At 42.7% G+C, this 12,316-nt stretch overlaps 2 protein-coding genes across 2 annotated transcripts in view; one reads left to right on the top strand and one right to left on the bottom strand.

The window, feature by feature from the left end:
• Positions 1 to 2,882, top strand: part of LOC310994154 (alanine--tRNA ligase, mitochondrial-like) — a gene marked incomplete at its 3' end in the record, with an annotated part of 32,883 nt that extends 30,001 nt beyond the window's left edge. The window contains exons 6-7 of the mRNA XM_083982745.1: positions 372 to 503; positions 2,802 to 2,882. Coding sequence (XP_083838871.1) covers positions 372 to 503; positions 2,802 to 2,882 — 213 coding nt within the window. The remainder of the gene's footprint in view (positions 1 to 371; positions 504 to 2,801) is intronic.
• A 379-nt stretch (positions 2,883 to 3,261) lies between these two features.
• The window catches only part of LOC310994083 (calpain-2 catalytic subunit-like), a gene marked incomplete at both ends in the record, with an annotated part of 31,119 nt that continues 22,064 nt past the window's right edge, over positions 3,262 to 12,316 (bottom strand). Inside the window, 9 exons of the mRNA XM_083982616.1 lie at positions 3,262 to 3,285; positions 4,973 to 5,031; positions 6,047 to 6,163; positions 8,148 to 8,226; positions 8,334 to 8,402; positions 9,201 to 9,265; positions 9,430 to 9,487; positions 9,587 to 9,652; positions 10,595 to 10,631. Of these exons, the coding sequence (XP_083838742.1) occupies positions 3,262 to 3,285; positions 4,973 to 5,031; positions 6,047 to 6,163; positions 8,148 to 8,226; positions 8,334 to 8,402; positions 9,201 to 9,265; positions 9,430 to 9,487; positions 9,587 to 9,652; positions 10,595 to 10,631 (574 nt within the window). The remainder of the gene's footprint in view (positions 3,286 to 4,972; positions 5,032 to 6,046; positions 6,164 to 8,147; positions 8,227 to 8,333; positions 8,403 to 9,200; positions 9,266 to 9,429; positions 9,488 to 9,586; positions 9,653 to 10,594; positions 10,632 to 12,316) is intronic.

Below are 12,316 nucleotides of genomic sequence, written 5' to 3'. Positions count from 1 at the left end.
TCAGAAGGTCGTTTCCTGTTGCCCCCAAACGCAAAACTAAAAACTGTTTATTACAGAGCGATGGAGATGTTTGATGTGAGAGGTTGAGCTGCCTCTTTTAAACAGAGATAAAGATGGATTAGTTACCAGAAGGAGCTCCTCTCTGCTGCAGGGTTTCTGTTTCTTTGGACTTTAACAACAGGTTGTAAATGAGATGTGAGCTTTGTTTGTGTTTTGTGTTGCTGTTGTCCACTGTATGAATGATGATGATCTGTGTTGAATGTTCTGTGTTAAATTAAACTGAAACAGAAATGTTTGTAAGATGTTTTGACCCCAGGAAGAACAATGGGGATCTAATAAACAAACGTCATCATGTCTTCGTGTGTCTGCAGGTGCTGATGAAGACGGTGAACCAGCTCAGCTCTTCGTCTCCTCTCAGCCGTGTGATGCTGCTCGCTCACCACAGCAACTCTGGGAAGGTCCTGTGTGCCTGTCAGGTTCCCAAGGTAACCACGGTAACCACGGTAACCGCCACTCTCCCGCCACCGCCGACATCAATCATTCAATCATTCATTCACTTCTTTATTTCAGACCCAATGGGATCCAAATCGCCATAAAAGCACAATAAAATAATAAAAGAAAGACAGAATAAAAGTTAAATAGGAAAAAGAAAAAAAAACACAAAATACAAAGTACAGAGCCTTCCCCTCTATTCAGGGTAGGCTGCATACAAACATGTTCTAAAATGGTTTCACAGTCTGGACAAGGATCTGACAGGACTGCGTAGAGGATTAACCAACACATTAATAAGTTCATTCTCTGATTCTGACGCCCTACACATAAATAAATCTGTGCATCAGAGCAGGTGGGTACCCCGACACTAACAAACATATGGCTTGCACTGGAGCTTCTTGGGGCTCTCAACAGTATCCTCATGCTGTCATTATAAGCCACTGTGAGCTTTCTTATACTACCTTGTTTGTAGCGGCACCACAGGTGGGCTGTGTACAAGGGTGTGCAATACGCTTTAAACAATGCAATTTTTACAGATACAGAACGCATGCTAAACTTACGACACAGCATGTTTGCTTGTGCATAGAGCTTACGACGCTGTCTGTACATATCTTTATCATCAGACAAGTCATTAACAATAATATGCCCCAGATACTTAATCTGGCTGCACACACTGAGTGCAGTACCAGACAGATGGAAGTCAGGGAAGGTTGACTGTCTGTCTTCTCTGCTTCTAATAATCATAACTTTACTCTTACCAGCATTGTACTTTATGTCAAAGTCAGCACCATACTGTGTGCATGTTCTCAATAGCTGTTGGAGACCAGCACTGTAAGGGCTGAAGATGACCAGGTCGTCTGCATACATAAAGTGATTAATTAGTAGATCACCAACCCTACAACCTGTACCACATGTATTCAACATCAGAGACAAATCATTCATGTACACATTAAAAAGAAAGGGAGACAGGATTCTGCCCTGGCGGACACCATTGGTCACATGGAAGGGATCAGATGTTACATTCCCCCATCTCACTCGCATTGTCTGATGTGAGTACCAGTAGACCAGGATTCTAATTAAAAAGCCAGGGACGCCACTTTTAGACAATTTCAAAAATAATTTCACATGATTAACACGGTCGAATGCTTTAGAAGCATCGATGAAGCACAAGAACATGGTAGAATTATGACTATTATATTTCTCTAAGATTTCCTTTAGTGCAAAAATACATAGATCAGTGCCATGCTTTTGTTTCAAACCAAACTGGTTGTCTGTAGACATGATGTATCTCTCAAGTCTACTCAGTAGAACTGTCTCCAGCACCTTGGACATGACACTGGCCAGAGCTATTGGCCTGTAAGTATCTGAGCTGTTCAGCTTCCCCACTTTATCTTTAATAACTGGCACTAGCACAACAGAAATCATAGAATCAGGTAACACTCCATGAAGAAAAAAACCTGTATAGCACATAGCCACCAGAGGGCACAGTTTCTTACTGGCGAACTTCATATGTTCAGCTGTAATATTATCGAGACCACAGGCCTTATTATCTCTTAACTTCAGTATTGCTTCATGTACCTCATCAGAAGTAACAATAACATCATCATTAAACTCTACATTATCAACTACAAACAGATTACTCTTTACACAGTTTAACAGTTCAAAATATTGTTTCCACCATAGCTGTGCGATTTCATCAAGACCACTCACACCATCTATATTAGATGGAAGAGATGTTTTGCAATTGTTAATAGTTTTATTTCTTTCCAGAAGTCATTAACATTATTTTTTTTGCAGCTTCCGTGCCAATGAATCTGACCTCATAGTATTTTCATTTCTTTTAATGTAGCGAAGTGCATATTTAAATCTAGCATTAGTACATTTTTTATTTTCAAACAGAGGACCATGCCTGCTTTTTCCTGCCTCAGCCCAATCAATCAATCAATCAATCAATCAATCAATCAATCAATCAATCAATCAATCAATCAATCAATCAATCAATCAATCAATCAATCAATCAATCAATCAATCAAATCAAATCAAATCAAATCAAATCAAATCAAATCAAATCAAATCAAAATAAACTTTCATGTCCCCAGAGGGAAAACTGTCTTGGACAATCAATGCTGCTGTACATCCTGCAAGACAGATTTTCACACACACAGAGTTATCTGCTTTTGCAAACGAACTCTTCATATGTATCTATTAAAAAAAGAAATGTATATATCAGTTAAAATGATGATAATAAAACAACAGAGTGGGCGTGGCCTCTGAAGCCTCTGATTGGTCGTCTGCTTCCCCCTCCTCAGGACTCTCCGTCTCTCTCTGCGTCTGATTGGGCGGTGGCAGGGCTCGGCGCTGGTTGCCAAGGGAACGGGGAGCAGCGATGACATCACCGAGGCTCTGAGGTGGGCCGAGGAGTTCGCCCGCCAGAAGATACAACGATGACATCACAGTGATGTCATAACAACACGGTGTATAATATATAAGAGACTGTCTATAAGCCCCGCCCACAGCTAGCACACGGCCTCCTCTGATTGGACAGGCGGTTTCACACTTTTTATTATAATAAAGTTTCTTTGTTTTAGAAGAAATAAGAAATAAAAACATTGATCCAGTTGTTGTTGGTGGAATTATTGATTATTGATCTTTAATCAGGTTGGTACAGTTAGTTAATTAATTAAAAAGGAACAAAACCCTTTAAACCACATAGAAGACTGAAGGAGGATCTGAGTCTCTGGTCCTGGTTCTGGTCCTGGTTCTGGTTCTTCAGAGCAGAGACACGTTGAGCCACTAAAGGAGAAGGAGCAGAGAGTTAAAGGACAATTCCGGGCAAATTCAACTCAGGCTGTACTGTATGTTCCTAACATTTTAGGTCTAAACCAGGGGTCGGCAACCTCTGTGACATGGAGCGCCAATTTGAAATGTTCTTGTCAATGAGTGTGCTACAATACTACAATAAAACAATGTGACACAAAATACAAAAACAGCATACCTGACCCAGTTATGTTGTTTTTGTATATGGATAGATAAAATCATTTAAAGCAGAAGTAAGCGATATTTTTGTGTTAATATAAGTCTTAAATAGTTGTATCTTCCGACAGCAATCACTTCTATAGAGTGTTTGGTCTGAAACACGGGTCTGTCAGTCACTCTGCTCTGCTCTGAGCCCAGGAGAAAACTTTCCTTGTATCCTACAACCTTTATCCAATGAGGAGAGAGAACGGCATAAAGGGGCAGTCCTCTCTGTGTGTGCAGCCAAGGGATGCGCCTGAATGTGGTGACGTAGGGACGAGGACCAATAGATCCATGACGAGGGCGGGGGCTGCTAACTCCATCTGCTGACAAGACGTTATGGTGCGTTCAAGGCAACTCGTAACTCGTGTTTTTCCGACCTGTGAAGTGGTACCAGTTCGATCTGGTACGAGTTCACGGGTCAGAAGTTACGAGTGGCCGTTATAGGGAACTTTCACAGGTAAAACAGGTCGGAGAAACACGAGTGGGTTGCCTGGAACGCTACAAAGTCGTAAGTCGTGACTTGAAGCTGTAATTTACGGTTTCAAAAGCCTGCCTGGAACGCAGCATTAGCCAAAACCACCGGATCGCTTACTTCTGCTCTAATATATATATATAACCCATCTAATCATATTTTGAAGATATTTTCCCATTAGTCACAACACTGCTTTTCAGAAACGTAGCCTGTTATATCATATTGCAGAGGGAGGAAAATGCTGAAACAGAGACGACAGTTCATCCAGAATATCATATCAGAATGAAACAGTCTCAACATTTCAAGGAATCTGAAGGTTTTCAGTTTAATTCTCCTGTTTTGCGGTAGTTGTGTCTGTCCCCGCGTCGCCACGGCAGCGATGAATGGGAGCAGATTGAAGTTGTGCTGCTTAGGCTGTTTCCATCCCTCAAAGCCACAGACAGCGTCAGATGGAGACTCAAACATGCAGCCAGAAGTTTATTTACTTCAACAAGCCGACATGTTTGTAAAACTAGATCTAATTCAAAGTCTGGCGGAGTCGAGACCCAAGTTGACGCTCGGTGTGTTCAGGTGCAGTGGGAAGCTCCCGTTGGTGTTGACGCTCGGTGTGTTCAGGTGCAGTGGGAAGCTCCCGTTTGTGTCATGAACACAGGAATATCAACTCTGGACTTGTTGAAGTAAATAAACTTCTGGCTGCATGTTTGAGTCTCCATCTGACGCTGTCTGTGGAAACAAATGTACACTTGAATAATAATTATAATTATAATTATGGTTATTATGTCCTATTTCAATTAATCTTAATATTGTATCTGTTCCCACTTTACCTGCCCAGGGACGACAGGCGGAAATTAGCAATTGTTGCTCTAACCTGGCTCAAAGCATCTCTTCTTGTTTTACAAGAATAATGTTTTTTGTGCATTGTCCCTGTTTTAAATAAATAAATTCATTCATTCATTCATTCATTCATTCATGGGTCTGTGAGCTGGTCACCTCCAGGATGTTGAGCTGGACGCTTCCTGAATCGTCTTTGTCCAGCGTGGTGAAGGTGTCTGTGGAAACATCATCATCATCATCAGGATCAGTCCATACTCGATGGCAGCTGTACGAACTGCATGGGAACAAGACCTAAACTAAACCTTTATAGAGGACGTATGGGACCAGATACACTCCTCTTCTGTGTGTTCTCGTCACGCACTTTTGCAATCTAAAGTAGTGCATCGTATCCACATCTACAAAACCAACCTAGCACGGATGTATCATGATGTCGACCCTACATGTGATAAATGTAACGCACCTGCTTCACTCCACCACATGTAGTGGACTTGTCCCTCTTTAAGTAACTTCAGCTCATCGGTCTTCCATGCTTTATCAGAAACCCTTCACCACCAAATTGAACCGAATCCCTTGACTGGTATTTGTGGCATTGCTCCAGATTTGGACTTGGACTAAGCTATGCTCAACTTTCTGGCTTTTGCCTCATTACGAGCTCGACAAACTATTTCACTGAAGTGGAGGAACTCAGCACCACTGGCTCAGAGACATGAGATCCTGTATGAATCTAGAGAAGATTAGACACTATTCTACAATATATGGCGCCCCTTCTTGGTATTCTATGAGAAACTAAACCTTCGATAATAGTTTCGGAGTAGCCCCCCCTTCCCTCCCTTTTTTTCTTCCTCCCTTTCTTTCTAAGTATGGTTGTTAATCATTTTTATGATTTTTATTCTGTCTATTCACTTTTTTTTCCTACTTTTATTCATTTATTTATTTATTTATTTCAGTGGCTGTATGAGTATATCCATGTTGGGTTGTTTGGACAAGGGGGTATGTTGTGTCGTGGGTGGAGGTTGGAGAAAAAATCTAAAATGATCTTCCTGTGCAGTGATTGTCTTATACAAGCTTTGTCTATAATAAAAAGACCATTGAAAGAAAAGATCAATCCATCCATACTGAATGAATGTGGACCGATCCAGGTGGACCACCTGGTCCAGACCCGGTCCAGACCTGGTCCAGACCCGGTCCAGACCCGGTCCAGACCTGGTCCAGATGTGGAGCTGGACTCACCGAACATGGTCTCCAGACGAACCAAGCAGCCGACGAAGTTGTCGAAGTCGACGGTGAGGTCTGGTTCGCTGTAGCGAGCCACCAGGACCTGGTGCAGCCGGTTGTTGAGCCTGAAGCCTGAAGGACACAGACCAGAACCAGAACCAGAACCGGGTCAGAGATAAGAGGACATGCTGAAACCATCTCAGACATTTATCATTCTAAAATCCCTGAGTGTCTATGGAAAACATTCTGTAAGTGCAAATTCCACTTAGATTAGAAGTTTTATCCACAAGTTTCTGAACGTCATCTGTGGTCAAAACCAGAAGCCGGTTTTGCCGGTTTGGTGGAATTGTACGTTTCCGTTTCCATGGTTTTCAGTCGTTGTCATAGTTGCGGTAAACGCATGGATCTATTAACGCTGGCTTTTAACACGGATGATGTCAGTCTGTGTGATATCCACTGTTAAAAGCTGCTGTGATGATCCATGCGTTTTACACATTTTCATTGAGAAAAAAGAAATCCATGCATTTACCACGACTACTGAAACCATGGAAACGTAAACATAAAATTCCACCGGAAGAGCAAAACCGGCAAAACAGGCTACGTTGTTGACGTTGGGAAAAAGGTGGATAGAATGGAGAAGCTGACTTTCTCAACTCGACTAAAAACAGAGACTTTTATAAATGACTGGGACAACTGGGTTGATGTTGTGTCTCCATTGACTTTGTGCAGTAAGGACACTGTAGATTACTGATCCCCTTGGTTCAGGCTACAAACTGGTTCTTTGTTCATATGTTTATTATATTTACCCTCCAACAGGAGAAAAGAGACGATGGAAGAGAGGTGTGAAAATAAGAACAGGAGTGAAAAAGAGTTTGTTTGTTTTTTTCTTCACATTTCCTCTACGGTAAAAACTTTCTGTGAGAATGTCTCTCTGTGTCTCTGCTGCTCCCTGGTGGAGAAGTAGAGGAATGTTTTACACTGTTGGAACATTTTATAGGTCAAATGGTGAATATTGATATGTGGAATCAATAAAAAAAATGGTGAAGAAACTCCTGATGGCTGCTCACACAAGGTTGTAGTGTTGTAGTGGATGGTTTATTTCCTGTCTGTGTTCTATAACTGTTCAGATGTTTAGATGATTTAAATAAACATCAGTTTTCTAACTACAGACCAGTTTCTCTACTTCTACAGTTTTCAAACATTTTAGAAAAATTATTCATCCATAGACTCGATCATTTCATAGAAACACAAGACTTAGTAAGTGAACATCAATATGGGTTCAACAGCTCTAATGGAACTTAGAGAAAAAATATACATTTGTTCTGTTTTGTATTTATACTTTTATATTTGTCTATTGTATTAGTTTTTATAAGACTGAAATAAACTCTTCAAACTAAACTAAAAAACTTGATGAAATGTTTAGACTATTGTTACTTTTACATACTCTATGTACTCTATACAGGTACAGGAGACTTTATTGATCCCCGCAGGGCAGTTCAGTTTCTACAATCCACCACACACATACAGTCAGTCACACACAGCCTAACACACATATCAGAGGTAGCATGATAGAACGTAGGAATGTACAAATGTAACTCATATCTAAAAGTATAAATAAACTCGTAACACACGAGGCAATGACGATAAAGTGCAATCTTAGGAGAATAAATAAGTAACAATGTTAAGAATAAGAGGTAAAAAAATATATGTATATGTATTTCTATGAGAGATAAAAAAATATATATATATAGGCTACATACATATAAATAAGAAGGATTCACATAGTCAACTCGGCATTTAACAGCACGACTGTGAGGGAACAAATCAACTGCCATATCTATTGGTCTTTCTGGGACGGCATAAGTGCAAATTCATTTTTGAGAACATGATCATGATTCATAATGCTTCTGGCTCTTTGTAAGACACGTTTCTCCCAAAGAGAGTTCAAGTCACACAACCTAATGCCAATACTGTTGGAACACACTTTCACAATACTGTTCAAACATTTTCTGTCTTTTACCGTTAGATTGTTACTATTTATGGATAATTGATGTGTGTAAATCTTTTGTTATGCTCTGATTGTGTATTTCTGTATTGTATTGTGTTGTTGTCCTACCAGCTTCCTCCACAGCCGTCCTCATCTCCATGGAGCTCATGGAGCCGGAGTTGTCCACGTCCTTCTGCCGGTAGATGTTCTGTCAGGACCAGAGAGAACAGAACCTCAGCTGGAGAACTTTATACATCTGGTTCTGGTTCTGGTTCTGGTTCTGGTTCTGGTTCTGGTTCTGGTTCTTCTACTCACCAGGTAGTTCTCGATCTTGGTCCACAGAACCTTGAACTCCACCAGACCCAGTTTCCCACTGCCGTCTTTCTGCAGCGAGTTCAGGAACTCACAGACCTCAGCGTTGTTTCATTCATTCATTCATTTATATCCAGGTTTCACCAGCTTTGTCTTTATCATTATTTATCTTTATCTTTATATTTCCCTGTTAAAAGGGTTGGTCTTTATTAGTCAGAGCAGTGAAGAACAGACAGAGAACCAGGGAAGAACCGTCCCAGAGGAACAAACACACAGTAGCTACGCATCATAAACTCTCATGGTTAAAGTAGAGAAAAGGCCTCAAGTACACTCACATTCTTCAGCAATACTGTCTATTCCACTAAACCAGAGTTTTTACATAATCAAGTTATCAGATGTCGTCAAATTCATGACATGTCGGCGCAGGAGGGAGTGGAGCGTGGAGCCAGTCTCCTTCAACCATGCAGGGAAAAGGGGAATGATAGGAAAGGTTTTTCTAATGTATTGAGAAACAATGCCCAGGTCAGCAATGCATGACAACAAACATGTGGTTCATTCGTCCCCTAAAGTTACATAAACCAACACAGCGTGGACACACACAACTCCGCTGATGCCGGTGATGTGTAGAAAAGTGAAAAAAATGTTTCGATTACACTTCTGCGATACACGTTTGTATCGATACGTCTGAAAAACCACCTCATGAGAGCGTAAAAATATTTTTGCGATATTAGAGAGTTTTTTCTAAATGTAGGTGTTTCCATTACCAGTTTCTCAGTTCGATATTTAGGTTTTGTGCATTTCAAAGGGAAATGTGAGTCGGTTCTGATCCGACCTGAGCTCTGAGCTCTACTTTCTGTAGTGGAAGGATACGTCCAGCAGGTTCACCATGTTGCGACACGTTGTGAGGCTGAAGCCGCTCGTCTGGATGTCGGAGCCTGTTGAGACAAACACATCAACTGTTACTGTTACTGTTACTAGACCTGGTTCTGGTTCTGGTTCTGGACCTGGACCAGGACCAGGACCTGGACCAGGACCAGGACCTGGACCTGGACCAGGACCAGGACCTGGACCTGGTTTCGCCGCCAGTGGGTTCTCTCACGTTTGGTGACGACTCTGTTGAGGATCTTCTTCAGCTCGAAGGCGCTGATCTCACAGTCCTGTAGGATGGAGACAAAGACAGAGATGTTGGACATGAGACTGAGTCTGGCGCCAGAAAGTGGGCGTGGTCTGATGATGATGACATCACAGTGACTCACCCCTCCCGCCAGCTGTCCAAACAGACCTCTGAACCGGTCGTCCACGTCGTCCTCGTCGATCTCGATCTGTCCACAGGAGGAAGAGTCAGAGTGACTTCAAATGTTTTCTGACCATTCAGGAGAAAACCTTAAAGGGATAGTTCAACATTTAGTCAAACTGGCCCATTGCCATAACCCCTATAGTCATAGCAGTAGGTTCGTTACCTTTAATTGTCGGTGCAAGCTGTTTTTAGAGCGGCGGAGCAGAGCCGTGAGCTGCTCAGAGCTACGCTACGGAGGCTCATTATGGGATTTCTTGGTTTCCCTCATCAAACTCATCAAATACACAATCCAACAACTCCACAACGCTCTGGTGGACAAGTTGTGAACTGCACATTCACCACGCTATGAGATAATAACACAACGTTACCACACAGAGTTGTTTTAGAGGGAAATACAGAGACTGTTGATGAAAAACTGTCCCTGAAGGCAACGTGCATCAGCGGTTTTACATGAATTTACCTCTAAAACAACTCTGTGTGAACGTTTTAAAGGTGTACAGAAAAGAAAATTGAATTTGAGCCCACTTTGGGTCATAAAATTAATGTGATAACTCATCTTTCAGACGTTGTAGGCCAAACTTTGTGCAAAATTCTATTTTTGAGTAAATCCGGGATGAAAGTGTGTATTTTTTTTTTCGCATTGGATAATGCAGGCGCACGGATTAAACGTCAGCCTGTACACGATTCACCAGCCACTGATATTGGATCCGTCATCCGTCATTCAAACGTCTGAGACACGCACACACACACGGAGCTCGGGCTCGCCCCAAGCTTTGAATATCCCGCCCGCTCGATAACGACCAATCAAATTCGTTTTCCTCACTCGGGTAAACTCGTGTTGCAGCTCGTGACAACTCGGCGCGACAAACAGGACAAACGGCCACTTCTGTACACCTTTAAAGAAAGTTTAACTTGGTGTTTTGTGTCAGATATCTGAGGACGGTTCCTCTGGTTCCTGGTCTCTCACCTTCTCCACCGTGGACTCAACGGGGTCGTCCAGTTCTCTGCAGGAACAAACACAGTCACAGTGAGACCAGCTGCACTTTCCCCCATCGTCAGTGGTGCAATTGAACTCATAACCAGGACCCGGACCAGATTCACAAAACCTACTTAAGAATCTTCTTTAGTGTCATTTTTTTCTTAAAGGGATATTCCGGCGTAAGTTTAACCCATGGTCCAACGCACCGTAACACCGAGTTCGACCCCCCCCTGGAGAGATGAAGTCTGCTAACCGCTAGCTTCTCTAGCTGTAGCAACTTTAGCAATGACCGCAACATAACAAACAGCACAGTATACGGATCCACTATCCACCGATCAAAAAGCCACTTACAGCCACAAATAATGCTCAGAACAGCACCAGGCTAGTACAAACAGGGTCCCATCCCATAATACAAGGCATCAAACATCTGTTAGCTTAGCCTGGTTTCTATTGAAACGAGACGAAAACAACTCACCCACTCTGCTGCAGTTATACGCTGCAGCAACTTTCCATGTCCAGCATAGAGTCCAGGCACTGACAACACACGTCCGAGGCCGACTGGCAGCACAAACATCTGGTTTCAGCACAAACATCTGGTTTCAGTGGCCACCGACAGGCAGTGACCACTTGATTCCCCCAGGTCCAGCACATAGACGCCCCCAGCTCTCTCCCTCTGTCACTTTAAGCCTCCGTTTCCAGCACACAGTCTCCACCGCAGCTCTCCCTCTTTCACTTTACTCCTCCATTTCCTTCAGCTTGTCTTCAGTAAACTCGGTCTCAAACTGATAGCAGCGCCCATCGAAATGAAACCAGTCGTTGTTGTTCTCAAACTCCATAAACTCAGCCGTGTCCGTGATGTTTCCTTCACTAAATTACAGACAGTCTCTTCTGGCAACGAACGGCGTCGGTCGCGCGTGTGACGTCGCGTCTAATCTCGCGCTTGTTTACGTGATTCTCTCCGTTCATTCCCTGTGAACACTCGATAATAACTTTTATAAACTGATGAAGATACACAGGAACTTTGGCTGCATTATATGGAGTAATACACACACATTCATCCTTGAGCTGCGGGACTCTACTTCACTCGGTCATCGCCTCCACGCCAGCTGACTACCTGTAACCATGGCTACAACAGCTGACTACCTGTAACCATGGCTACAACAGCTGACTACCTGTAACCATGGCTACAACAGCTGACTACCTGTAACCATGGCTACAATAAGCAGACATCACAGATAGGATATGGGGGAATCAAGTGGTCAGTGTGGTGGTCACTGCCTGTTGGTGGCCGCTGAAACCAGATGTCTGTGCTGAAACCAGATGTTTGTGCTGAAACCAGATGTTTGTGCTGAAACCAGATGTCTGTGCTGAAACCAGATGTTTGTGCTGAAACCAGATGTCTATGCTGAAACCAGATGTTTGTGCTGAAACCAGATGTTTGTGCTGAAACCAGATGTCTGTGCTGAAACCAGATGTTTGTGCTGAAACCAGATGTCTATGCTGAAACCAGATGTTTGTGCTGAAACCAGATGTTTGTGCTGAAACCAGATGTCTGTGCTGAAACCAGATGTTTGTGCTGAAACCAGATGTTTGTGCTGAAACCAGATGTTTGTGCTGAAACCAGATGTCTGTGCTGAAACCAGATGTTTGTGCTGAAACCAGATGTTTGTGCTGAAACCAGATGTTTGTGCTGGAACCAGATGTTTGTGC

Source organism: Trachurus trachurus (assembly GCF_905171665.1).
Source record: "Trachurus trachurus genome assembly, chromosome: 1".
Classification (NCBI taxonomy): Eukaryota; Metazoa; Chordata; class Actinopteri; order Carangiformes; family Carangidae; genus Trachurus; species Trachurus trachurus.
Note: the sequence above shows the minus strand (reverse complement) of the source record. Positions and strands in the feature narration are given on the sequence as shown.